We start from the raw sequence: 27,581 nt of genomic DNA, 5'->3' as shown, positions 1-27,581 counted from the left end.
TCTAGCTATCCCTTTGTAGAGATGCCCACCTGTGATGAAAATCCATAGCAACTTCAAGACTTCATACTAAACTTTGGTTACCAAACATCTATCTTGATAGATGAGGATAGATTGAGAAATGACACTGAATTTCTTGCCTGACAAAACTTGCTAACTTCTGTGTCCAAAGTGGCCATTCCCAGTTATCTGGTTCCCCTCAGGTGCTCCCCAATCGGTCATGGAGAGCGCAAGTGTCCTACTGACAGACAGCACCTGAGTACATATGCCCTGAAGACTGTGGGCCAGATGGTAAAGAGCACAAGCTGTGAGGAGAGCTACAGACAGCAAAGGATTATAACTCATATCAGCAAGTTTTATCTCCTACTAGTGTTTTGTTTTCCAAATGAGGAAGTCTCACCTGCTTTGAAGTTTCTATTCCAGAATTTCCAGAGGGGCTAAATCTATTATCGGTGTCAGTAAGTGCATACCTGGAGGGAAAACTTAGTAATAAACAGCAGGTTTGCAAGAGCACAGGACTGACAAGCTGGAAGAATAAGGAAGTGCTCTAACAGCTACTCATTTATAATACATAGAGGCAGAAAAGTGCAGACCAGCTCTGCTGTGGTCACCATGCATTAAGGTGCCTGAACAGCACACTTTCTGTCTGAGCACTCGAAGCACTTTACAGCTGAGTTCTCAGTAACAAACTGTGATTTTTCAGAAATGGAAGATCTATGGCCAAAAGAAAACCAGAAAAAAAAAAAAAAAGAGAGAGAGAGAGAAAAGAAAAAGTCAGCCTGGGGTCCAAGATTAAGAGATGTAGAACAAGGACAATCTCAACAACCCAGTGAAATGCTCCCACTCAAGTAAATGGAGACCTTTTGTGCTCAGGGACCTCTCAGTTACTCTTCTACTTCTCTATATCCCAAAGTACATGGGATTCAGGAAAGCACAAATGCAGATGTTCTGCATTTGAAAAATGAGGGTTGTGAAAGAGGAAGAGTCTAAAATTATGGTGAATTATATGCACGGTATTAAATGTATCCTTAAGGACACAGGTCCTGGCGTTTCACAATGAAATGCTCAAGAGCCTACTGCCTCTTCTCCTTTTTAAACAAATACTTCTATGCAAAAGTTTTCATATTCAGCACCAACTCCTTAGCCCAAAACCAAAAACAGAGCATGCATAAAATAATTTGTAATATTTTGCTGCTTACACCTAAAGTTGAGCTTCCTTTGGAGTTTTATGGTTTTGCAGCCATCAGTTGCTTTAAAACATTTTTTCATTTGATTTTCAAGCAACACAAACAAAATCATCAAGAAAAACTCTTGTTTTATCAATGGAATCAATGGATTTAAATGTAAAACAACTACTGTCAACTGTGTAAAATTTTAAAATCAAAGAATAAGAAAAGAAAGTAGAACTCCAGAAACCTTTATTTTACCACCAAAATTGTGCAAGTATTACAATTCACAAACCTGTTTCCTGGGCACATACTGACATATCCACGGTTGACCCTCTCCCTTCAATCTCTGCTCTGTTGAATAACAGAAAGAACAAACTTTGACAGCTGTCAGCAAATACTGACAGACCCTATCTGGGGCTGTTCAGCCTTTCTGCAATCAGAAATCTGCAAACCCTGCCTCTCTAACCTTGCTGTTCTTAGAGATGTTTTGAAGGATGCAAAAAATGTCTTTGTTCTTTAAACAGTATCAGTGCAATTTCCTGACAAAGGTGCTGCATTTTACCAATAATTTTGCATCCATATTTACCCCCCAAAACTGGTTTTGAGCAGAGTGCTTTAGTATCAGAGCCAGACACACTGATCTTGTGTCCACAGAAACTTTCCTTTAGAAAAATTGCCACTTATTCTCTCTTTCTCCTCCCTCCATCTCTCACTCCCTGCTTTACCCCATTCCTCTCTCCCTCTTCAGTCATCTGATAAAATTGAAAGAATATTAACATGTTCTTTGGTAATGTCAGCATTTTTCATATTTTACTGGTACATCAATTAATAATTCATTCTCTGTAACATACTGTTTTCCTACAGCCACATTTGAAGAACTATTAACCTGTAAATTTGATACAGCTTTTACTCCATATTTTAAACTTTGTTTTGGAGCATGACAAAAAAAGAACTCAGTCTTTCCTGAATCCTGTAAAACATTTTTGGTGATATGATAAAAATCTGATCTTTTCTCCTAAAATACCCAAGCTACAGAGTAGAGTACACAGATGTTCAAAGGCAAGCGGTCACTGATACTTTACTTTTAATAGCATTGTAACAGCCCATATATTCAAACAAGTTTTTACAGTACAGTGATGATCAGAACCTCTTTTTGCAGGGTCCTTGCAAGTGATGAATAAAACCAGAAGGATTATGGAGAACGGAGGTGCCTCTTTTATCAATGCATTTGTAACAACCCCGATGTGCTGCCCATCACGTTCCTCAATGCTGACTGGGAAGTATGTGCACAACCACAACATATACACCAACAATGAAAACTGCTCTTCTCCCTCATGGCAGGCTACTCACGAGCCACGTACCTTTGCCGTGTATCTCAATAACACTGGGTATAGAACAGGTAAGAGACAAATCAAAAGCAGTTCTTCGTTTAAGGGGGAGGCAACATATTCAGCAGTCAGTCTCAAATCACTGCCTAAAATGAAACTGGCTAAGTTTTGGCTGAGATAGAGTTCATGTGCTTCCTAGTAGCAGGAATAGTGTTGTGGTTTGGATTTAGCACAGGAGTAATCTTGATCACTGAATCTTGATTCAGTGTGTTCACTGAAGTTTTTAGTTGTTGCTAAGTAGTGTTTATACTAACTCTAGAACTTTTCAGCTTTTCATGCCCGAACAGCAAGAAGGCTGGAGGATCACAAGAATTAGGGAGGGAACATGGCTGGGACAGCCAATCTGAACCAGCCAAAGGGATATTCCACACCCTACAGCATCATGCTCAGTACCTAAACTGTGGGAAAAGCTTGCTGGGGGCTGCTGCATGGAAACTGGCTGTATATTGATAAATGAGTGGTGAAAAACTGCTGTGCATCACTGGGAGGTTTGGGAGTTTTTTGAGGGGTTATTTCTCTCTCTCTCTTTGTTGTCTCTCTTTTTATTATCATTATTATTACATTTTATTTCATTTGGTAAACTGTTCTTATCTCAATCCGTGGATTTTACCTACTTTCTAATTCTCCCCATCCAACTGAGATGGGAGGTGGGGAGTGAGTGAGCAACTGAATGGTACTGAGTTCCTGCCTGGGGCTAAACCACAACAGAAGCAACTTATTGTCCCAAATTGGTTATGCAGAGCAGAGGCTGAATGTTATGGAGAGGGAGGGTGGTACTGCCTGACGGTCAACATGTGCAGTAACAGCCATGTAAAGAAGCTCAGTTGCAGTGAAGCAGCATATTTCACATTTGGATGCCCCAGGTGGAAAATAAGCTGTTGGGCAGTTACACTTACTGTGAAAGAGGTGCATTTTAGTGGCATTGTGGGTCTGAACTGGCAGTTCCAGCCGTGATTATGGTCAGTATTATGGCCTGCTTGTGGACAGCTGCTAACATTTATGGAAGAAGATGTCAGGGCCAGGCTGGGGACTGGTGCCAAAGACCTCACAGGAGTGGTGTGCCTATCATGGGAGCGAAACAAGGTGAGTGGTATAATTTAAACTTTGCCATGGGGCGATATTTCCTTTGCATTTTCTTAAAAGGAATAGAAACATGCTATAAGAAGGATTGTTCTACTGCGCACCAATAAGATTTGATAGTTTTCTTGTAAATTCCTGGTGGTTTTCCGTAGTCAGGAGATCCCTTTCCTGTCTACAAAGAGCTCTTCTTATTCCTCTCATCTGTGCTTTGGCTTGATGTAAAACCCGATTCATTTCTGCATCACCTATCCCCTAAGATTCAATCTGTAGACAAGTTAGGCTCCAGCCTGACTTCCCCTTCACAAGGTACCGGAGTTGTGTGAGGCCATCAGAGGGCAATTTCTCCAGAAGTATCATTCAGCTACAAAGACTTCCCTTTACAGAACCAGCGAGGCACAGATTTTGGTGCCAACTGCCTTCCTTACAATGTAACTGGCAGCAAAGAGATTTGTTTCTATCAGTAGCTTAGGCAGAAGAATGGATTGCTTTCAAAACATATAGCTGGCGAATGTCTCCATGCTGTCTGCTCGTCCTAAACCTCTTAATGCTGCTGTATCCAGTGCCTCAAACTTATCTGCCTGTTTCCCATCTTTTCTTCACCACACAGACAGTTCACTCTTTTTAGTTCCATCTCTCTGCATCTGTAGTTCTGGAGACCTTCTGCTTCCTGTGTAAAAAGCAAAACCAGACAAGTCTTTAACTTCTCTGGACCTGGTGTTGGCTCTGACCTATGCACGGGATAGTACTTCAGTCTCTGTTAAGCTGGGCTCAGTGAAGTTGTCATCTGAGTACAGCACTGTTAAACCTCTTTGAAGGCTTTGAAGAGGAAAAGGAGGGAAGAGAGAATTGGCAATCACTGCTAGAAAAGGTGCTGAATTTGACCTAAAATATAAGCTTTGTCTCATGACTTATGTCTCAGAAATCCTTTCTGCTTGATAAATGGCTGCTTCATGCAGGATCTGGCTTTCATGTTCTTAAAATTTACTATCTTACTGGTTCATCATCTTAGCTTTGCACAACTAAATGCTTCACACATAAACTGCACAGAGCTAGTGACAGAGCTCTGTCACCAGCCGTCTCTGCCCTTCTGGGGGTAAACACTGTTTTGGACATATCTTCTGCACTGCCTTGCATTATGAAGGCAAGTGGAGATGTCAGCTAAATACAGTGCCTCACTCATGTAGACACTCTTACATTGAAAGGAAATAGGGGTCAAAAAAAAAAAAAAAGAAAAGAAAAGAAAAGAAAAGAAAAAAAGTCATTTTCCAGAGGCAGGCAGAAAGAACATCAGGGTAGGTGAGTTTTAACAGAGGGCAGGAAGGAGTAGAAGAAAACAGAAACAAATGAAAATACTCCAATTCTGACCAAGGTACATTGTTTGACCCAAAATACCATGGCCTCGAAGATTTATCTTTTTACTCCTTGTAAGATGAGCCTACCTTCTAATTAAGCCACAATTATTTTTTTGAGGTGGTAGCTTAATTAACAGCAGATCTTATAATATATTTTTCAAGGATACCGTTGCCTTATTAAAAAGTCATCAAGAGTGTGCTAGCCAAGTAATAATCTACACTTCACAGCTAGAAAGTTTAGTAAAATTATAATGACTCAAGAATACCTGGAAGTCAAAAATAATTGGGAGTGAAAATGAGAGAATTGTGGAGAGGGAGTGGCTACACCCCACATAGGCTAGTAGTGGCTCTGTTTTGATGTTGCAGATGTTACGGGCACTTACCCTGTGCATTTCTACATGTTTTGAGAGTAAATCAGTAACCCCCTCAATGGGAAACTGAGACAGAGAAAGAGCAGTGAATGACCCAGGGCAGTCTGGTGACAGTCCTGATAAGGCACTTGACTAGAGAGCTCCAGTCCAAGTGAGACAGTGTACAATACCTCCAACCTGGTACTCTGAAATGATGAGAATTCAACTCCCACTTTTTGTATAGGATCAAATTATTATATAAGTCAGTGGAAATAAAGGGGTGGGGTAGTGTTTATATAATGTCCTCACTTCTGTTCAGTCCAAATAGTTTTCAGTATCTCTGAGGCACTCACTGTCTAAACTTGCTCTAGTGTTAACTAAACCCTCTGTATTGCAATTGATCACACGTGGGCAGACTGTTATAAGGGGAGTCCTGCTGAAGCCACGAGGACTCCACACAAGCACAGCAGGCCATTTAAAGAGAGGTCTGAAATGTGCTCTAATAAACTGCAGTTATAATTAGAGCCCACTGGGAAAACGTGGCAAAGAACAGAACGGGTTTTTTCTTTCCTTTTTCTAATTTACTCTTCTACTCTGATGTGACCTAAAGGCAATGTTGGATTTCATGGAAACCTCCCTTTTTGAAGATTATACATTAGTACTAAATCATAGGCAGGAACTGTGCTGGGCATTAGCAGGGCAGACAGTATTCAGAAACATCCCTGCCAAAACAAAATCACTTTTGCTTCTAATTATAATTTTTAAAAATCCCTAAACATTTAAGGATGTTTCAATGTTTACAGTTTCCCTTATTCACAAGCTGTATGCTAATGCAGCAATGAGCCAACTGCACAGTTGAAAGTCCACAAAATTGGTAACGTTAAACTAGAATTTATAGGAAATAGCATGGAAGGCACAATAAATAGGTAGAAAGAGAAAACAAAGCAACTCTGGAGAGCTTCAGACAGATGTTTTAATTACATAGATTCCAGCTATTCATACTAAAGAGGAAAAAGAGTCACACTCAAATTTTGTGGAAATTGTGAGAAAAGCTTGAGAAGTTTTCTTTCATTCCATAGTTTTAAATGTCAGTAGATATCCCTTCAGCTACTTAGATTTAGAAATTTAATTCATAAGATTATTAGATGCAGAAGTTAGAGATTTTGCTTTGTGCTTTCCAAAGTATCGACTGGTTTGCTGTTCTTTCAGTCTTACACTTTCTTTACCTTCTGCTGTCCTGTTCTGTTCTGCTCCAGTCCTACAACATGTAGTCTTGCCTCTCAGATGTGCCCTTTACTGTTTCCAGTCCCCACTGCATTTCACCTCCACAAACAAATCCCAGAGTGCACTACCTCAACCTTGGCTTCCTCCAGTAGGAAAGAATTGTGCTACATCTTAACAACTGAGAAGTAGTCAAGCATAGTCTTAGTACTTTAGAAGACAAAACCATCACATGAGAACAGCCAATATCCAGAAGACATAAATATAATGAGCATTTTGTTCTTAGAGTGTCACGCTTTGTATAGTGCAGGATTTTACATTTTTGCCAGCTTAAGTTTCCTCCCTTTGCACATATGAAAAGAAATACAAGTTTAAAATCCTTACCCTGACTTAACATACCTACACATTCAAAGCCCTCTCTGCTTAATGTTACTTTGTAAAATTACTACATTCAAATCCTCACTCCTCTTAGCCCTTCATAGGAAGTGTAACCATGCAGGAGAGAATGAGAATCTGTGTTGGCTCAGCAGCTGCTGACAGCCTCACAGCATCATGCCAAATGCATGATGCTCTCCCTTTATGGAATCCCACCTGAAAGAACAAGGATCACCAAATTAGGCAATTATTTGCTTACGCTTTTTCAAATTATCTTCGGGAAGATGTATTTCCCAGTATTTTATTACTTGCTCAAATGTATCAGCTGATTAGAAAAACATTCAAGAGTCATGCATATGAGTGTTCTGAGGTCATTCTCCTCCTTTTGTGAGAAAAAAAAATGTTAGCACTGCAAAGTTAAGCAGCTCAAACATTAATTCCTAAGTGGCTGCATTTGCAAAACTCAAAACTCGAGAAGTGACTTGACACCAAGATGCCTTTATCTGGTATGTTTTGACATTAGTCACAGACTTCTGTGTAGTGATGAACAGAAACAGTCACTTGGTTGACAACTAGCTAATGTGTTCAACAGTACACATCAGCGTGTCCATTGACATCTGTCACTTATGGGCACATTTCTTAGTCTAATGACCAAAGACCTTATAAAACACAAAAATTAGAGGAGACTGAAAGCTAAGGAGTATTTAAACTGTGCACCACTCCCTTCTGACACACAGGGACAAGTTAATCTTTCATAAAGGGAGCAAAAGCTATGCCTCATGAAGGTGTGGGCAGACAATACGTTTCCTCTGGAGGCAAAGCCAGTGTGTTTCCTGTTCACAGACTTACAGCACAAATCACTGCCAGCACATGCTATTTTTAATCTGCATCATTTCAGTGACCTAATTTGTATCCTGCCTCATGTACCCTTTCAAAGCAGAGAGAGTGGCAGAGTATGATACAGAGGTGGGAATGAGTGAGCAGAGAATGAGTCCTGGTTTTCAGATGATTTCTAAAGTGAAAATAAAAAGAGAACTCTGAGCTTTCAGGTTCTTCCTTCATTGGTACAAAAGAGTCTGGGAAGCATCAGACATTATTTAGTCTGTAAATATTTTAAATAATTAAAAACATGCCACTCTTTTCTGAATAATTTGCACTTTCAGTCAACAAATAAAAATGTTTAAATGAAAGTGATATATGCTAAATAAATGCACATAGTCCACAAAAAGTGAAAGGTAGAAGAGGAAAAAGGCCAAAAAGGATAACATGCAGGATTTTCTAGTTCTACGGTATCATGTGAAGTGAAACTTTTTTTGGTTTCTGTCCAGAACCTCATCAAAAACCACAGCCTATCTGCCTACTTATGCTTGAAGCAGAATTCTATGCTATTAAATATCATAGAGAAAACATATACTGAAAGTCTTTTAGCAAGTTTGTGTATTCAAGTGCTTCATTTAGGAAAATCTGGGTAGAACATTGTCTCTGGAACCATTTCATCTCTTGTTCACATGGCCAAATTATAGTCTTTAACTACATAATAACATACCCCTTCTTGGAGGGTGAAATTTCCCCAGTTTAAAAAGAGAGACTAGTTCTATCAAGAGACATGGTGCTGGCATCTGCAAGGATGGGGGTCTCAGATCCCCTCTGCAATACTCAGCTGCTCACTTGTTGAGAAACTAAGTAAGGTGGGTTTTTATCCCATGCATTGGGCCAAGGATGCAGCTATAGGTTTTCAGATGTCTGATAAAATGGAAGGTAACAGTGAGACTCAGGAGTCCTTTCAGACATTGTTGTGTCCTCCCTGCTTTCCAAAAGCACTTACATCTCTCTTCATCCTACCCCGTTAGGCAGAGCAGTGTCCACTCCTCAGCTTTCTCATCCCAGTTTTCCGGCCCTCCAAGACATTACCTTGGCCTCTGCTCTGAGCCTTGTCCTCCTGCTTGTCTGTCCTCAAGTCATTCCCTTCCTCCCTCCCCTCCCAGGTCCAGTCAGTTCTTGACAGACATGTTCTGTTCCCACTGCTTACCATTAGTGATCTCCTTTATCAGCCTGATCAGTAAATCTGCTTCTCCCCGGCCTTGTCAGTCAGCTTCTTTCTCCTTTCACTGTCCAGTTTTTTTCCCCTCTCCCTTAGCTCTTTTGCTGGATTCCCTGCTGTTCCCCAGACTGCTTGTCCTTATCTGGTCACCTCCTGCCCTCTGCATTTCAATCAACTTTCTCCCACCTACTGACACCACTCACAGGTGGACAGGGAATAATGTCCTGAGGTGTCCTGATATCCAGCACATGCAAATTGCAGCAGTTTTTCCAAAGGATTGTAATAGATGCCTCCTTGACTCTGAGTCCATCATGTCTTTGACAGAGTTCCTGCTCTCAGTGCAGAGCATGTAAGTGCTATCAAATGAAATCTCACATAATTTTTTTCAGATGTTAACCACAATTCCTTTTCCATTACTGCGGTTCTCAAAGATGGCTACTGTTTGGGCTAAGAAGCTTCAAAAAATTCAGCTTGCAGCAGACACACGGTGTGGAAAATTTAAGTCCAAGTACAAGAGAGTTATAAGCAGCTAAAACAGGATCTTATAATGAGAAGTGTCAGGCAACATCAATATTGGAAAGTGCTACCAGCTTGGTCCATAATACAGGCTTTGTTAAAGACATCACCCAGCCTAACAATTGATATATCAAGTTATCGGCTAATGCCTTTTGCAACTGCTGAGTTATAAAATGTTTAATGATCTTTTTGGTTGCAATGGTAAACCTGGCAGCAACTGGGAAAGACCCACAAAGCTGGAGAAAAAGAAGAAAACCTGAGGTTTTCTACTGCATTTAAGTTACAAGACTGGAAACTGAGAAATATGAATTCTTGGCAATGCCACAGGCTTCCTTCATGACTTAGGTCTAGCGGAAGGTTAACCTCTTGGTGCCTCAGTTTCCTCACCATATTTTTTTGGGACAATGTTTATTTCATTTCCTAGGTGGTGCTGGCATACTAAGCTGGCTTTCTGCACCTCCATGATGTGATACACTAATCCTCTGCAATTTTTCAACAGAAGGGAAAAATCAAACTTCTCGAGTTTGAATCTGTGGCTTGCATAATGGGAAGAAAGTAAGGACGAATTTACTGGAATAATCTGGAAGTTGAAGGAATGCTGGACTCTGTCCCCAGAAGCACAGAATCACTGTGTGTCAGACCTGAAATGTCATATAAACAGTGCTTTGCAACTCCTGTAAATGGTTTCCTGACTTTGTTAAAGGAAGTGGGCTGTCTACTTAAAGCTCTTGTCTGGGTCACAGTGACTAAACCTTTCTACAGCATGCCTTTTTAAAGGTTTGGGTTTGTTTTAAATCGGAAACATTCCCATAAGCCTCAACAAATAACAGGGTTATAGGGTAAAACATACATCCTTTGATCCATGGAAGTGCAGAGATGTCCCACTAGTAGATGTAGCCCAGTTCACCTGTACACTAATCCAGTAATGCTGACAGGAGTTAGAGGACTAACCCTATTGTGTAATACTGTAAACATTAGTCATAATTGCTTGTAAAAAATGCTGGGGAAAAATGTCCTAGGAATTATGAGAATTTGAATGACATTCAGCTGTAAGTATTCTGGCTTCAAACTCCAGAGATCCCCTGGGTCAAATTCTCTTTGTCCTGCACTCATTGCAAGCACTTGGGTCTCTCAGTTGAGTTCAGAAATCATTAGTTAATTGCTACATGGAAACCAAAAATTTGTATTAAGGCATTTATTTAAGTATTTGTACTTATATTCTACAGCTCCTCCAGAGATACATAGATGTCTGTACACCATGCCATGTGTTGTTGTTTGCATAAACTTAATTGAACATACTCATACAGAATACAATTACTCTGATATATTAAGCTACACTACATGTGATTAAAAAATAACAATGTGTCCTGGGAACAGTTAGCAAAACTGCCAGAATGCAGATAAAAATTGTGTTATTAAAATGCAAAAGCGGGCATTTATCTTTCCTGTTATCCCTATGGGGGCCATTATGTGCAATAATGAAAAGATGTCCCTTGAAATGGCATTACTTTTTAATGAGGCTTTTACCTATTGAGTCATAATCTCCATTTTACTAATTACAAGCAGAAGTGGCTTTCTAAACCCTCTAACTACTGAGTATGAGCAGCTTTTAAAGTTTAACCTTCCCAGTCAGTACTCAGACTCGGGCAATTCAGCAGGTGTTGGACTACACCTGAGTTAAGGATGGGGTTTGACTCGACAAGCCAAGCATGTGAAGACCCAGCATTTGCACATCACAGTGTCAGTTCCTGGGCGGTTCTATGGCATATTCCATAGTGTTTTCATTGTTTACAGTCCTCTGGTTAAACAAAAAACAACTAGGAGACCCATCCTAATTATTTACTGATTTTTGTTTGGCCCCATGGACACTACTATGCTTTCCTTTTACTCTGACACTTGTCTTCATTCAGAGTATGAAGAACCAGACACTAAGTGCTGGCGCAGGGCCCCAGATCTGACTCACTCCCTCTATCCTATACTCAGTGGTACTCAGAAAACCGCATGGTGCAGGGACTGAACTCTTGTATTTCAGTAAAAGCCTGGCTTTTCCCTTCATCTGTATAATTACTCATATCCTCCTGAGCTTTTGACCAACAAACCAGCTTTGGTTAAAGCAGTTTGGCAAATGCCATCCATTACCACAGCCACTGGAGCTTCTGCTTGTATTCAGGGCTTTGCTACACATTTGACATGGGAACTGATTTACTCTGCAACAGGGGGAAATATTTATTTCTACAAGCTGTCATTCAGGGAGTTGCTTAAAACTTGACAGCACTGAGATTATTTTTATGATAAAATAGTAAATCATTGCCAACACAAAGGTGAATGGTTCAGGCTGTCAATCCACAGTCTCATAGCATGCACCAAAATATGGGGTTCACGGGGCCAAAAGGGAGCTAACAAAACATTACTAAAGTTAGAAAACTAAGTCATCTAAAGCAAGGAAATTCCAAGATGAATTGGCCCCCACCAGCTCCAAGCCACCCTTTCCTTTTCTAAATTCAGTTTATCTGTTCTCATCCTTATGCCCCACGTCATTTCATCTCTGCTTTTTATGATGGTGGTTTTCTCTCAGGTAATAAATATCAAAAGAGAGAGGAGAGAAGGAGAGAAAGAAGCTGATGGCTTTTTGTGTTAGTGCCAAAATTGAAACTGTGGGAACCTTCTCAGGTCTATAAAGGAACACCCCATGGTGATGTTAAACTGAGAAGCTGGAGTAAGACTTTCCTAATCATCTGTGTGCTACAGTTTTTCAGAGCTTGGTCATTTTGAGACATTTTCACAGCCACTTTCATTATTTACAAAGGCACTACATCAAAACCTACAGACATTAGGACTTCTTAGAGAAAAGGTTGACAGTGATTTTTAAATGGGCAAATCTGTTTATTTTTCCCTAGCCTTTTTCTTGGAAATTGCTGAACTGTTTGGCTAAAAGGTTCCATAGTACAAAATGCAGCCTGAGTCAGATAGCATGGAAACTATCATCACTAATGATTGAAGTTTGGCAAGACTGTAAATAGCAGAGTCCAGGTCTCTGTATAAGTCAATCTTAATAATAGATGGGGCAACCAAACCATCTTATGTGATAAATTGCCATAACTCCCATTTCACACCCTGAAAGCCTCTGATGTTTGTGGAAGGCAGGTTGGCGGTAGAGCACTCTACTGATGAGCATGGCACTCAGAGGTTCGCTGCTGGTGAATCTGGAATGGCACTTGGGAGGGCTGACCTCAGATTTCCCCTGTAACCACAGACTGTCCTTGATTTTGCTTGGCTCAACAATGCTTCCTCTCTCTCGGTCAAGTCACTCCCCCATACTTTTCTTCACTGCTGTCTCTCTCTGACTTCTTTTCCCCTTCTACTCTTTCCTTAGATTCCCCTCTCACAGTATTTTAGCCTTTACCCTTATACTTTCCCATGACATCTGACTGAAAGTTTGGCTGCCTTAGATAGAGGTATGGTATCCATTTCAGGAGAAAACAGTACTGGGCATATATGTCCTGCCCACTGTCACCCTCTTCACCTCACAGTTCTTGACTTCTGGTTGGCCTCAAGAGAAGAGATGAGACAGGCTGGATTGCTTTCTTGCTGGCTGTGGGAGGAAGAGCTGGAAGCCTGGTCTAGTGTCTGTAGGACTTGTTTATATGTCACATTCCACGTGGTATAGGAAAGTAAAATTATATATGACTGTAATCTCTGGTTAGTGATGCTTGGCAGTTCCACAATTGGACTGCATCATATTTATGTTGCCTCATGCAAGTCTTAATTATGAACATTTTGATTTTTCCACCAGTTTTCCCAAGAAGTTCCCCATGCCCACATCAATCAGATCTGAATAATTTAAGGCCTTCCACAAATGTGCTCTTTTGGTTAGATTGAATGTGTCTAGGTTGGACATGAGGTTTCCCAGTGTGACTTCATTTCCTAGTAGGAAACAAGTACAGGAGTTTGAGGTGTGTCCCACCGCCCAGCTGAGGGACAGCAGGTCTGGGCAGCAGCTCTTTGCAGGTAGTCCTGGCTGCTCCCAGGGTAGGGAGGCAGCTCTTACCCAGAGGAGCTCTGTCCCTGTAAAGGGGGAGGTCTCTGTCATTCCCTCCCCTTCTTTTGCAAGCACCTGGAGTATCAGTGTGCAGACTGCTGAAGACAAAGGCAGCAGAACTGCCGGCACAGGTGACCCTCTAGGGTCTTGTAAACCTCAGGATAATTAAAGGTGAAAACAATGAAGTTACTGAGACACCCACAGAGTAACTTGCTGGGACAGAGCTGGAGATAATAAATCCTTAAAAATCCAAGTTGCAGACCTGATCCAGTGTTTTGTCACCGCACTTCCCAGGCAGCGGAAAAGCAGGGCAGAGCCATCTGAACTGAATATTCTATTCAGGCCACAGACCATACATAGGCAGCTAGAGACCTTCCATACCCATCTCTCCCTAGAAGCAACATGGCTCCATTTGCCAGTGTTCCATGCCAACATTAATGCTCTGTCCCAAAGCCAGTTGGCTGGTTTTTGGTGTCTGTGTATCTTTGGCATAGGCAATCCACACTTCCAGATAGCTGGGAGCCCTCTGCATTGTGAGATTGCTTTTCTTCTTACTTCCTTCCAGAGGAATTGGCAGGAGCACCCTCCTGGGCCCAGCCACAAAGGGTGAAATTTTTAGTCTGAGTGAGTTCTGACTTGCCACCCCATGGAAAAAAATACACAGTTTGGCAGGCCAGGTAGAGGTGCTTGACCTCCAAGCCTTTGTCTCTGTTAGTTTTGCCTTAGAGAAGATGAGGCAGCAAAGCAGGGTGGGCATTCTCTCTTGCTCTACCCAAATGTGTCACAGTGGGATAGAGATCTGCACTTTTCAAACCTTTTATCAAACTAGCAAATGTAGCCAGGAGAGCAAGCCTAAACTTTCAAGTCAGAAGCCAAGCTTCAAACATCACAGAACTTCCTTAAAACCACAAGATCTTTCTCAGATATATCCTCCTGGGCACTGGGTTTTTATTCCATATTCAAGTGGAAACCAAGGGCAACATACTCTTTCTAAAAAAAAAAAACAGCAATCCTGAAAACATTTCACATGAGCACCAGATTCTAAAAGATTAGGAATAAAGCGTAGAGTCACGAAGGCTTTCAAGTCTCATAAAATTCTGGAAATAACTTATTTTAATTTCAAAACCCTCTAAGCTATAAATGGAAGATTTTTGGTAAAGCAACTCTGACTCATTCTAACACATTTTCTCTTCATTCACGCATTCTTTTGACTCAGACTAAAGGACTTGGATTGCAAAGCCTCATGTGTGTGTGTGTGTTCTTTTTTTTCTTTTACTTCACAGCTTTTTTTGGGAAATACCTCAATGAATACAATGGCAGCTACATCCCTCCTGGGTGGAGAGAGTGGGTTGGATTAGTGAAGAACTCTCGCTTCTATAATTACACCATTTCTCGCAATGGTAACAAAGAGAAGCATGGATTTGATTATGCAAAGGTATTTTCCAGACACATAAATGCCGCATGATTAATCCATATAAAAATAGCTTTCAGATAATTAATTAACCAGGTAATTAATTACTTAACCAACTACAGCCACGAAATTGAGATGTCATTTTCTCTCCAGGGCATTGCAGATCAATTTCCATGTGAGAATATTAATCACTCAACAGAAGAAAGTTTCCCAGGGCTCTTCAGTGGAGTCTGGTGATTTTTCCCTCCCTCCTTCCCACTCTCCCTCCCTCTCTCCCAGAGAGTGATGGTTTGGTGGCAGGAGCAAACAGTAAATAGAAGCCTTTACCCAAAATAATTGTGCCCCTTGTGCCACTGAACTTTAAAGTTGCTGAGCGTTGTCACTACCCACAGGAGAAACCTTAGTTAATGTTCTTCTCCATTATACAGTGCACACCAAAGAAAGTCTGGTGTCAGACTCCGGATATGACTATGAGAATAGATAAGCGCAAGAACACAGCCACTGGAAAAGTTCAGAGCTTGTTTATGCTCTTGACAAAGTGTGGAAAGTATGCCAAGGTGACCTGCCCACTGCCATGAAGTTTCTCGGAAAGGGTTAGGAGCACAGATCTCAGACTTTCCAGCCTGCAGAAAGCAATCTGGAATTTCCTCAGACTAGCTCAAGGAAGATGATACAGATGTTGCAGCTGTGGTTTCTGACCCATGTAATGAGATTTTATTGGAAGCTCTCAATGCCTGTTTCTGATTTTCCCATCCATAGAAATTACATGATACTGATTATATATTTATAGAGAGAAAAAAAAAGAAAAGAAAGAGTATTGGTTAGTTATACATTCCTTACACACACAGTGTATGCAGCTAGAATAAATAGGGAAGCAGAAGGGGATCAGATGCTTTGGGAGACCAGTCGTATAGGCATTTCACTTGAACAGGCCACAAACCCCAAAATTATCACAACCCTGGTGCCTCACACTCATTATCCATTTTGGAAACTAAAATATCACTCACTGTCTCTTCCATATGCTTGCAGAGTCTGTAGCAGCCAGGGCTACTGTGTGCACTCCAAGTTTGCTAGAGGAGAGGGGAAGGGGCAGGGGGACAGGGAGCGGGCGAGCGAGGAGGTCACAGCTGGTTGGCTTGTCCTAGCACTGACATGCGACACAGACCTTGTCCCTCAGGCTCTGCTTTTGCAGCTGTTTGGGGCCTCGAATCCACAACATAAGATTAGTCATGCCTGGAAGTGCTTGAAATTACAAACATTGTCTCAGCACTTTCTCAATGAAGCTCGCACTAGACCTCCAGGCCAACAGTGAATACTCTAAGGTGGCAGGTGGTTTAATTTAAGTTTTCATCTTTTTTTCTTAGTTCCATTTCCTCCCTTCCCCTTGTAGGCTTCCATTTGCCACCTTGGCTGTAGGTTAAGCCAGTTTATTAGCAAGTCACAACCTTAATCTCAGCAGCTGCACTGCTTAAAGTTGCACAATTAAATGAACAGAGCCCGCAGGAATTCAACTGCACCCTGCATTCTCATTTGCAATTTCTTTGATAAAGATTTTTTGCAATCTGTTCCACTTTGTACAGATGTGAAAGTAGAGTCTGAACAAAGACTGTGCAAGAGAGGTTTATGTAAACATAAAACCAGCATAAGAGTCAATGTTAGTTGGGAGCCATTACCTTGTAAAGTGTTTTATCAATGAAATTCAAGAAACATATCGTTGTCAGTACAGTCTGCCACTTTAAATGTTACTTGGCATTATATAACAAAATCTGGTAATCAAATTTACTTAATGCTTTCTCTTGTATCTGATTTGCAAAATACTGTCTCATTTTATGTGGCATTGCCTGCTTAAGAAAGTAATTACTACTCAGTCTCCCCTATGCTCCCTCAAATCATACATCTCTTTGATGGTATGCTTTTACTTCCTGATCTGAACTTTAATGAGGACTTGAAAATAACATAATAACATGATAGTATGTGATCTAATTAATCATGCACTTTGTAACTTTTGCTTTGTGTTAATCGTGTGTTCCAGGACTACTTCACAGACCTAATCACTAATGAGAGCATTAATTACTTCAGAATGTCTAAGAGGATATATCCCCATAGGCCCATAATGATGGTCATCAGCCATGCTGCACCCCATGGCCCTGAGGATTCTGCACCACAGTTCTCAGAGCTCTACCCCAACGCTTCACAGCATATGTAAGTCAAAATCTCACACTGCCAGACCCATTCCCTGTGCCTGCTTCTGTGAGGAATTTGTTTATGGAGGCATCGCAGGAACAGAGGACTCAAATATAAAAAAACTCATAGTAAGCAGTGAATGTTTGCTTGGTTTTTTTTGCTGTGCTTGCTCCTTTTGCGGGGGAGAGTGACAGCTCTGACCATTATTAAAGCAGAGAGAAGCTCTTTTCCTCCTGGGAAGTTGTGGGAGATTAAAAGGTCAGTATTTGGCTTTGTAAGGGCAGCTTCTTACAATACCCTGAAAATATGTAGACACAGGTCAGGATCTGTTGGAAAGATATTACTTCCTTCATTTTCCTCTAAGATATGTGCTTCCTGGGCTCTAACTAAGTGAATGCATTGAGAGTAAAAACACCCTTTTGAAGCTTTTGAGTGTACCAGATTTGTTTATAGACTAGATATGGGCAGATTCCCAAAATAGCCTGTTAGACTGCATTTTAAAACAACATGCTTAATCTTTCCTGGTGATTAAACTATAATAAAAAAAGAGAATTATTCATTTTGGTTTCAGAACTGAAACCAACTCTAGCTAAAAATCTGCTGATAGTCCTGGATTACACATCTTGCTTCATACCTTGAATATTCTGGGTCCTTTTCCTTACAGTGAGATGCTATGTAAGTTTTCCATTGCACTTGTGTCTACCATGGGTTCGTAGACCAGTCTTTCCATTTGTTTTTAAACAATATCTTTGCACATCAGACCCTACCTTGATAAACTATTTCAGCTGGATTGTACATTGATTTGGTGTCTCAAAATGAAGATACATCAGCTTCATAAGACAGTGGGAAAGCTTCTTGATCTGCAAATTGCATTTTGGGCACCCTGCAGTAGCTCATACCCAACGATGTTTTTTGTAGTTATATTGACTACTTTAAAATTGCAATGTAGCAGCTACTGCATAAACCGCATATATAAGCTGATCACTAGTTGGGGTCAGAAAGAGATTTGCTGTACATGGCACATGGTTAAATATTTGTTAGTTGGTATTTTCTTATCCTCTTATTGGTAGTTACTTTCTAGATACACCACTTTCCCTGACCTTATAATCTTATATTCTCAAACAATGAACATTCCTGAGAGTAGGCTTTGCAAGTAATGCAAACCAGTCAGCCATGTTTTGCAGTTATTTAGATATTCAGAATAATTTCTACCTGTATAAAGAACTAATGAAATTGAGATATTAGTTCACAAATAAGATAGCCAAGAACACAGAAAAACTGTAATATTGGGTTGTATGAAAGAACTTTTTAAGTCTGTATCCTGAATTATGCGCTCCAGCAGAAAGCAGCAGGGAATGCTTGGGTGGGGTAGGGGAACCCCACAAACTTTTTCAGCTGTTTTTCCAGCTTCTGAAAATCATCACTTTAGGTGAAGCATCCAGGTCAATGTGCCCTATTCTCTTTGCATCAGTCTGATCTCTTTTTCAGTTCTGATGGCAGCCCCACCATCTTGTGGCAACAAGTTCCATGGTGTCACTTGCTGCACTGAGGACAAAGGTCTGCCTTTTATTTCCTTCTAAACCTGGACCTTGGTTATGCCACCTGTGTCTCTTACTTCCCATCCTGTGAAGAATAATGAATAGTCACTACATCAAATTTAATGGACCTCTCACATGTCTCCTTTCAATTGCCACTTTTCATAGCAAGAGAGTTATTTCTACTTGTTCTCACCCCGTTCAACAGATTGCTTCCCATTTAGTGGCACAGACTGCCTGGCCTCAGGCAAGCCATCCTGTCTGCTGAGGGACTATCCATCATACAGGAGGGTAGGATTCAAACTGTTTCCGCTCAGCTGTGGGGACCGTGTTTGGAAGAAAAGCACTGGAATCATTGAATCTCCCCCTACATCTCCCCAGGCCAAAGGAACTCATTTTAGGCTCCTTGCTCACTGTCTTCTGAAAAGTGCTTGTAGGAACTTGCTTTGGTTTATCATGCTTTTGTCACTTTCTACTGCTTGGTGTTTTCAGCCTACTTCTTTTCTAGTTTGTGCTGCTAAACCAAATGGGTTTATAGTTAGTCTCCAGATTTTTAACTACCTCTCCACCTTATACAGGTTGCATGTTACCTCCAAAGATCAAGAGAAGATCCTAGTTATCTGTTTGAGGCTTAGTTTCATTTAAGCACTTATATGTAAATTAATTTTTATTTGTGTAGACTCCTGGGGTCTAAATATCTTGCTCTGCTAGGCTACTTGTGAGAGCACTCGGCTGTGTTGCTTCTTTTCTTCTGGTGTTGTTAATTTCTTGGCAACCTTCTTGCAGAGATTTTTTGCTCTATTGACCTCAAGAGATCCTTGCTGCGTTGTTTTGTGTTTCTTGTTGCACTGACTGACTGCATGTGTTAAAGTTCAGTCTGCAGACTAAGAAATGAGACAAAATGAAGATAAACTGCCAATTTGGGTGGCTGGAGATTCCAAACAACTGATTTCTCTACCAAAAATATTACATGCCCTAAAAGATATAAGTAGTTCAGTTCTTACAGAAATATTCAGTGCTCCGTGTGAAAACAGCACAAGAACAATAAAATCCCTCCTGCCAAGATTTGTGTAATTTGAACATTTAACCCTTAGGTTTTCTTCCTTGGTGGTCAAGCACCATTTGAATCTCTTTCTTTCTGACCTTGGGTGACAGCCATCTGACCTTGGATTTTGTTTTTAAAAATGTAGTTGCTGTATCATGTTACTGTAACGCCTACCTCCAACAAAGAAGGGAAACCAGGTCAAAAGCTGCTTGCTGGCTTAACAAACTGAGATGGAAGGTTATACCTACAAACCAAGGATTAAGATAGCCTGTCAACCACATGTGAGGGGAAGTTTTGCTTAAAAGAACAGTAGCTGAAGCAGACCCTTAAATTATTCTGATGTCTCTTTGCTGGTTAAGTGCCATTTGATTGAAATTCTGCCTCTATAAATTAAAAACCAAACAAACAAAACCACCAAAGAAACAAACCAAAACACTAACCCGCAACTCAGAAGTTTGTTTATAAGAAGTTTTCCACTGGCACATATGAAGAGGGGAGTGGCTACGGAAGGAAATACTCCAGTTCAGGGAGAGTTCTGCCCTCAAAGGTGGGTGTCTGTAGGTCTCATTTCCTCCCTTATCAACATGGCAAGAATAAAATCAAATGAATGCAGTAACACAGTCCATAACACTTATGAAAAAAACATCAGAGCCAAAAAGAAAATGAAGAATTACATACCATCATTATGTTACAATCCTGTCCTCCTCAGCACAAACAGCCTGCTGGAGTGGCATGAAAAGCCTTACAAGGACAAGAACAATAATGATGTGTACACTGTTTAATTATTAAAATTAAGTGATTCTTCCTAATTCTTATTAACTCCAGTTTAAAATGAAACACAGACTATATAATACTGGAAGCAGCAGACACTGTATTGTTTTTAAGCTTCCATTCTTCCTCCCACTCTCCCTCTTCTCCTCTCCTTAAAATATGCTTATTTCTGACAACTAAAAATATTTCTGGAGGTTTATCCTGGCTGCTATGACCATAATGAGTGATATATTTTCTGAAAATAAATCATACTAATGCATGTACTCTAGCTATGCCCAGAAATCACTTCTGTGGAAGAAAATGGGTCTGGAGAAGATGTACTAGATGAAAGCAGTACATAGATTTTTGCTGTGGTAATGAACATCATCTGTTGGAGAGTAGGGTTGCTAGACCTTTGGAAATGTTGTTGTTAAATGTGAACTTATGTTACGCGACAATATTGTTCCATCAGACAGCTAAGCAGGAAAGCTCTGACTCAAAGGATACTCTAATGGAATCCTGAATTCTCAGTTATGCTCAGGGCCTCTGGCACTTTAGCTTCTCTTTACCTTCCAGTGTGAACCAGTCTTAGGGGAACTGTGAATCAGACCAAAGCTGTTTATAAGCTGTGAGTAAACAAACATTAGAAGCAAAAGTCTGCAGGAGGCAGGTTTACTGAAGAGTGTAAAAAATGGAAATCTGAAACACTGCTGGCTGTGCTGAGTTAAAGATCCTTGGGCTGGCAGGAGGACTGACAGCAAGATTTTATGACTACCTGGAAGAAATCCTATTGCCAAGATAGGGATCTTAGGAGAAACAGATAGAAATGGTATCTTGGGAGACATTAGAAACCTTCACAAGCTAATGTGAGAAAAGGTAGATGCTATGAAAGGCAGAACTTTATATTTCCATTTAAAGATCATATGATAGATGCTGATAGACGAGGTGTGGAGGTAGTGGTGTGTCTGCAGTAGTGAAACATCAAGAGAAATGCTCTTGCACCTCTGGATTCCCAGAGGAGCCTTAACTGTGATTTTGGGGTGTATGTGAGGTGACTGCATCTGGAGTCCCTGAGGCTGAGTCTGAAACATTTGGCAGTTATAATGGTATTTCTTGTAATGTGGACATTTGACCATTAGAGTGGGATCATACATTTGCATCAGGAATAAATCTTGACATATCAGTGCGTTGTGTCACTGCTGGCCTGAGGCGTGCTTGGACTCCTGACTTAGAGATAAATGATCAAAATTATCACATGTGTCTTTGCAAGTGTGACTTTAAACAAGACTAGAAGAAATGGTGTGAAATAGAAACGTAAGTAAGATTCTAGTTGCACAATGAGGTTCTAAAGCAGCAATAAATAATGTTTCTTAAAATAAAAAGGTTTTATATTTAACAGGTAACAACTTTTTTACTTTTTTATTCTGAAATATAGCAGTTGTGTTACATTTCAGAGTGAAAGTTTCATACCTCACATCCCCAGATATATAAATATCACTGGGTGTAAAAGATTCCCCTTTTAAAAGGGAGCAAAAGTAGACCCAGTATGGTGATATTCAACTTCACATTAATACAGATCATAGCCACTGGTCATGTTTGGGGTTTTTTTACTTTTAATTTTGCCCAGAATCTAGGCTTCCTGCTTTCCAAGAACAGTGGCTAAACCTGGAAGTCTTATTTCCCAGGAAACAAAGAATTTGCTTCCTTCTTTTATTTACATTTTTTTCTGAAGAAACATGACCACTTATGTCAAGTTTGCTAATCATATTTCAAAGAATAAAAGTGTTAATTCTGTACAGAAGGTATTAATTGTATTAATTAATTAATACAGAAATTATTAATCAGTTTTACCATAGGTATTACTTTTAAATGTTGTTGACTTTTATTTTTATGAAATGAAAATGTTCCTGGGGCATCTAAGTACTGTATTATTTTCATTAACAGGAGGAGTCCCAATCAAAACAGATTAGTGAAACACTTTGGGGATTAAAACCCCTGAGAACTCTATCAAATTATTAAAACTAGCATTTTTTAGGCAGTATTCTTGTGAATATGATTTTCTTTTGTTAAATAGAAACAGAAGGGAATTAGGAGATTGTAAATAGGAGCAAAAACAGATTTTTACTATAAGCAATTGAACAAATGTTTGTAAATATATTTGGTTTCTTTCCACATTAACCCATCTGTTAGAGACTTGTATATATTTAGATCAATTTTTTAGAGAGCAAACCTTATTTTAAAGTTTTACTGAATTCTGTAAGCTCTTAAAACATGATGTACTCTGTTTTATTTATTTTTCACACAGATACTACAACTGTCTAAACATTACTCAAGTGTAATCTCCTAATATTTTCTTAAACTGTAAAATATCTTTTAATGATATTTTTATATATTATATATTTATATGTTATTTATTTATATAATATTTTGCAAAAGGGCTATATTTCATTTATTTCATTGAATATCACAATTCAGTTCAGTTACTAGTAGAAGACAGTGAAATTCATTTCTGAATTATTTGCTGCTTGGGAAACCCCATTTTAATAGATCCTCAAGTACAAACATCCATTGCTTTAGGTTACTGGGTTTGGATTTATTTCTTGTCGAACTTAAAAGTTATTGTGGTACCTTAAAAGCCAAATAAGATGCATTCTTTGTTTTGAAGTTCAATTTTAAATATATAAATATAGCAAATATGTTGTCAGAAAGAGTTACTGAGGCCTTTTGACCACAAGGTGACTGCTAACACAACTCCTTTTCTCTCAGCGTAACTATAAGTACCTATTTGAACTGATGCTTACAGATAAAGAAATGATAGATTTTGTGGTGAATCTTCCTTTAAAGAGAAAAGTGCACTAGTGCTTAAAGATATTTACTCCTTCCATAGCCTATAGAACATTTCGTTATCACTGTAGATTTCTCTGTGATATTATTTACACAGGTAGGTGAATTATTACAAAACCTCAGGGTGAGTTAATGTTCTCATTATGAAGATGTGTTTATGGGAAAGTGTCTGACCATGTTCAGCATGTGTTATTGTTAAGTATTTGGGGGTTTTTGTTAGTTAAACTGGGGGTATCGGTTCAAAATTTTAGGAATCTGGCATCTTCCAGTGTCCTCCCCAGTGCCAGAAGAGAACTGTCATGAAGTACCAAGAAGTCTCTGTGTATTAAGCTCTGCACAGAATGTGTTGGGCAAATGTAAGTGATCAATTGAGCAATCTAGATTTGCCCAGGTTAGTATATTTTACAAGAATGACAAACACTGCAGTAGCTCCTTGCCAGACTTAGAGGCCATGGACAACCTGAAAGTAATGGGCTACCTGACACTATCTGCTGATCATGGATCGACTAACGTGCTCAGCAGAACTGTGACTGAGAAGAAGCAATAGAAGATATGGTACGTCTTCAGCTTTATACTCCCAGTGCAAAGAGGAATCACGAAATGTGGATGTCAGTGTTACTTTACAGAAGTTCTTGTCAATACAGAGCAAAGTTGTTCCCAAAAATGGAAGAACAGAAACAGTGACAGACTGTACTGTGATGATTTTCAAGGGCTTATAACAGCTGAACATTTAGTTGATATCTCCAGCTGCTTCAAGAAAAAAATGTTGCGTTAAACAATTATCACTGACAGGGAAGAGGTCTATTTACATAGAAAAGTTTTCAGAAATCAGCAATATTCTCCACAGGATTCACCTCTGTAGTGTTTGTTTGATTGTTTTGCACCAAAAAAAAGGTAGATAGATCTGAGGGTGATGTCATATCTTGCAGCTGGCAACCAGTGCCATCCTGGTGTATTTCTGAAAGGCCCAACAAACAGGAGTACACCAGGGGACACAGACAAGCTGTGGGGTGTTGGAATTCATTTCTGTCTCTTCTCTAGTACTCTTTCTCTGACACTTTGGACCCCTGTTTCACATTTATCCATCAGCCAGTGACACTGGATGTTTCACAGAAGATCCCATTCCCTGAACTGTCTGGCAGGAAAATTGTGCTCACTCTCTGCCTGCTGCATTTCTCACCCAGAAAATTCAAAATGCATTTGGAAAGTGTCTGTGAAAGGTTTTAACTGCCCTGCTAAATCCTTGAGTGCTGCTTTTAAAGATTATCCATTATGTGGAGGAGGCTTCCCACAATGGCCTGGGAACATGAGACCTGAGCCTGCTTCAGCAGCTGGCTCTCCTTCCTGGCACAGCAGCAGGCTGTCACGGTGCTGCCGGCTGAGCACAGCTCACAGCCACCTCATCGCTCTGTGGCAGGGGCACTCAGGACTCCACTGGAAAAAAAGTAGGGTTTTACTAGGAAATGCTGATTAATCAAAATCGAGCTCTTTCATGGGAAAACGTCTCGTTTGACAAACTTCCAAAGAAACAGAGGAAAGTTTGCAGTGGAAGTATCCTCCTCTGTCAGTGTGATACCTACCAATAACCGATAGGTAACCAAAATTCCGAAGACTTGCTTCTCCAAGGTCTGGGGATCCATGAATCCCTCTGCTAAGACTGCTGGCATGCCAACAACACAATGGCTGTACTCCTGGGATAAATTTTATTAATTTTGTGGCAGTATTCATTTTAGAAATCAGACTTCAACCATGGGAAATTACAAAAACTTTGACCTTTCAACATGAAATAAAAGAATTTCCAGCAGAAAAAGAATTCTAGTTTATGCTTTTCTTTGCTTAGTAGGGAACTAACCTTTCCAGACTTCTTAATCTTTACTGAAGGTTCAAAAATCCTGTGATACTGTTGTCTCACTTCTGTTTTCCTTGAGGCTAATGGTTAAGTAGACTAGTCAAAACTAGCTGTGTGTACTAGAGGCATACTTCTCAAATTCTACATAAATTCTCAAAAAATGGTCTCCACTTAATGGAGTCCACTGGACTTCATTAATTTATTGCAGTTGACTATAAGTCTATTATATTATCCTTTCAGCTGATTTTTATCCTCAGATTATATATATAGGTTATCATACAATATCTGATACAGTAAAATCAACTGCTTCCACTATTCTATGATTACATACAACCATGTTAAGAAATATGAAGGACTGAGCAAAGGTGTGACTTTAAGTTAATCTGGATACAATGTTGGTATTGTTCAGTGCTACCTCCTAAGAAAAGACAACTACACATAAATATTTCAATGGGGAAAATGTACCTTAACACACATTATAATTTTCAGTACCTAAACAGTAAATTAATATTGAATTACATTTTTATTATAAACTGAAAAGAGAATCACAAGAAACAAATTAATCTAATCACAAAACAGCATTTTTTTCACTTTCTACCGGTGTTTATTTTTCAAATGTAATTCTGCAATTCATGTATTATGTGCTGCAGTGTATTAGAAACAGGAAAAAAGTAAAAGCCAAAGAACTTAATGACAAAACCTGGATTCCTTCTTCCTAGAGAAGGAAACTGCTCATACATAGGTGGAAACATTATGGGACATGGATTTTGTTTGATTTCTCTTCACCTTTATGTCTAGCATGTATGCTAGGTATAAACACTGGACTGATGGAGAGCTTTTGTAACCTGCTTGTCTGTACAGCAAATTTACTTGGCATATTTTTTGCAGTACCTTTTCTTCTAAGGTGGTGTATCTGTGAACATATTCTTGGTTTTTATATGATGTCCTTCAAAAATTCACTGGCTAGGGATAGAATACCGCTCTGAAATCTTTCCCTCAATGCTTGTGTAAACTCCAAAAGCATCATTCTTCGCTTTGGATAGGACTCTATGCCCTTACTTCTTCTTAGTACTAGTATCAATAGTAGTGTTAGCTCAATATTGTTGTCATAGTTAATATTATGCTGGTAATGCACTCTGCTTTACATTCACATTGAAAAAATAGTACCTTCATGGAATTTAAGGTATGAATGTTATTTTGGTATGGGTGGGATTTGCACGTCTACCACACCATCAGGCATAGCTTTAATGAGGGCCAAAGGCAAGTGATAGAGATTGAATATGGATCTGGAGCCAACAGCATTGGCTGCATCACTTTCTCAGCTCTCTCCTTCAAGGCCTTCAGGGTCTCTTGTCAGGACCCTACACCCAGGAACTCAGTCCTGGAGGGATTGCACTCAGGCTCCTGGCAATGCCCGCAGTCGCCTTTGGTGATGAGAAGGGGAAAAGTCAGTGTTTTCTCTCTTTGGGCTGTCTTGAAAACTGATAACACTGGTGCTGTTCTTAGTACTGACTAATAAATTTCTCTGTCCCACTGAAAAATATCTTTCTTTGAGTTTTGTTTAAAGGTAATTTTCTTACTGGATGCATGAGGGCAGCTTACCTTAATATTAAAGGGAAGCATTCATCTCTGATCTCTGACTTTCTTAATTTTTCTGCTTATCTTTGTTGGATGCACCATTCAGATAAGTCTTTTTAATGATTACAGATTTTTTGAGTAACGTATTTTGGCATATCCCAAATATTAACATGGATCTTGTAGTGATCTTTGAATCTGAAAGAAAGCTCAGAAAGAAAGTGGTTAAAAAATGTTGAGGAAGTGATGCATAAACCAATGAAGATTGGAAGCCACTGAAGTGATGTTTGTTGGTATTTGTCAAATATCACATGGAATTTGTAACTTAACTGCTTGTTGGCTATTTCTGTGCTAGAGGAGTTCCCACCTTCCTCTGATGCCTGTAATGCTGCACAACTTTTCAGATCCGTTCTTTTCCTCCAGCACTCCCAGCTATAACTATGCACCAAACATGGATAAGCACTGGATTATGCAGTACACGGGGCCCATGCTGCCTATCCACATGGAGTTTACAAATGTCTTGCAGCGCAAAAGACTTCAGACCCTGATGTCAGTTGACGACTCTATGGAAAGAGTGAGTTCAAGAAACTACTCTGAATACAATCTTATAAGTCAGTAACAAAATTAAATTCATTCATTCATTCTTTACCTTCACCAACCACATTCCAGGGAATGTCATTGTTCTGTGAGGAATTACTCCACTTATCCCCAGTAGAAATGAGTTTTGGTTCTCTGCAATATAATGCCGAGCTCGTCACTTTCTTTTTCAATTGCTGGGTCAATAAACTGATGACTTTTCTCAAAGGGAAAAGTCACTGGGCCTAATATAGAGCCTGGTGTTAACAGAAGATGCATCACCT

The 27,581-nt window shown here is 39.8% G+C and overlaps 1 protein-coding gene across 5 annotated transcripts in view; it reads left to right on the top strand.

Moving 5' to 3' along the window:
* The window catches only part of SULF1 (sulfatase 1), a 118,241-nt gene that overhangs the window by 59,180 nt on the left and 31,480 nt on the right, over positions 1-27,581 (top strand). For all 5 annotated transcript variants that reach the window (XM_050318917.1, XM_050318892.1, XM_050318898.1 and 2 more), the window contains 4 exons: positions 2,326-2,565; positions 14,812-14,963; positions 16,972-17,141; positions 27,145-27,295. In XM_050318917.1, coding sequence (XP_050174874.1) covers positions 2,326-2,565; positions 14,812-14,963; positions 16,972-17,141; positions 27,145-27,295 — 713 coding nt within the window. The remainder of the gene's footprint in view (positions 1-2,325; positions 2,566-14,811; positions 14,964-16,971; positions 17,142-27,144; positions 27,296-27,581) is intronic.

This window comes from Myiozetetes cayanensis, unplaced genomic scaffold (assembly GCF_022539395.1).
Source record: "Myiozetetes cayanensis isolate MyiCay16 unplaced genomic scaffold, myiCay2020 scf1, whole genome shotgun sequence".
Classification (NCBI taxonomy): domain Eukaryota; kingdom Metazoa; phylum Chordata; class Aves; order Passeriformes; family Tyrannidae; genus Myiozetetes; species Myiozetetes cayanensis.
The sequence above is the reverse complement of the archived record's forward strand: the minus strand, read 5'-3'. Positions and strand labels throughout refer to the sequence as shown.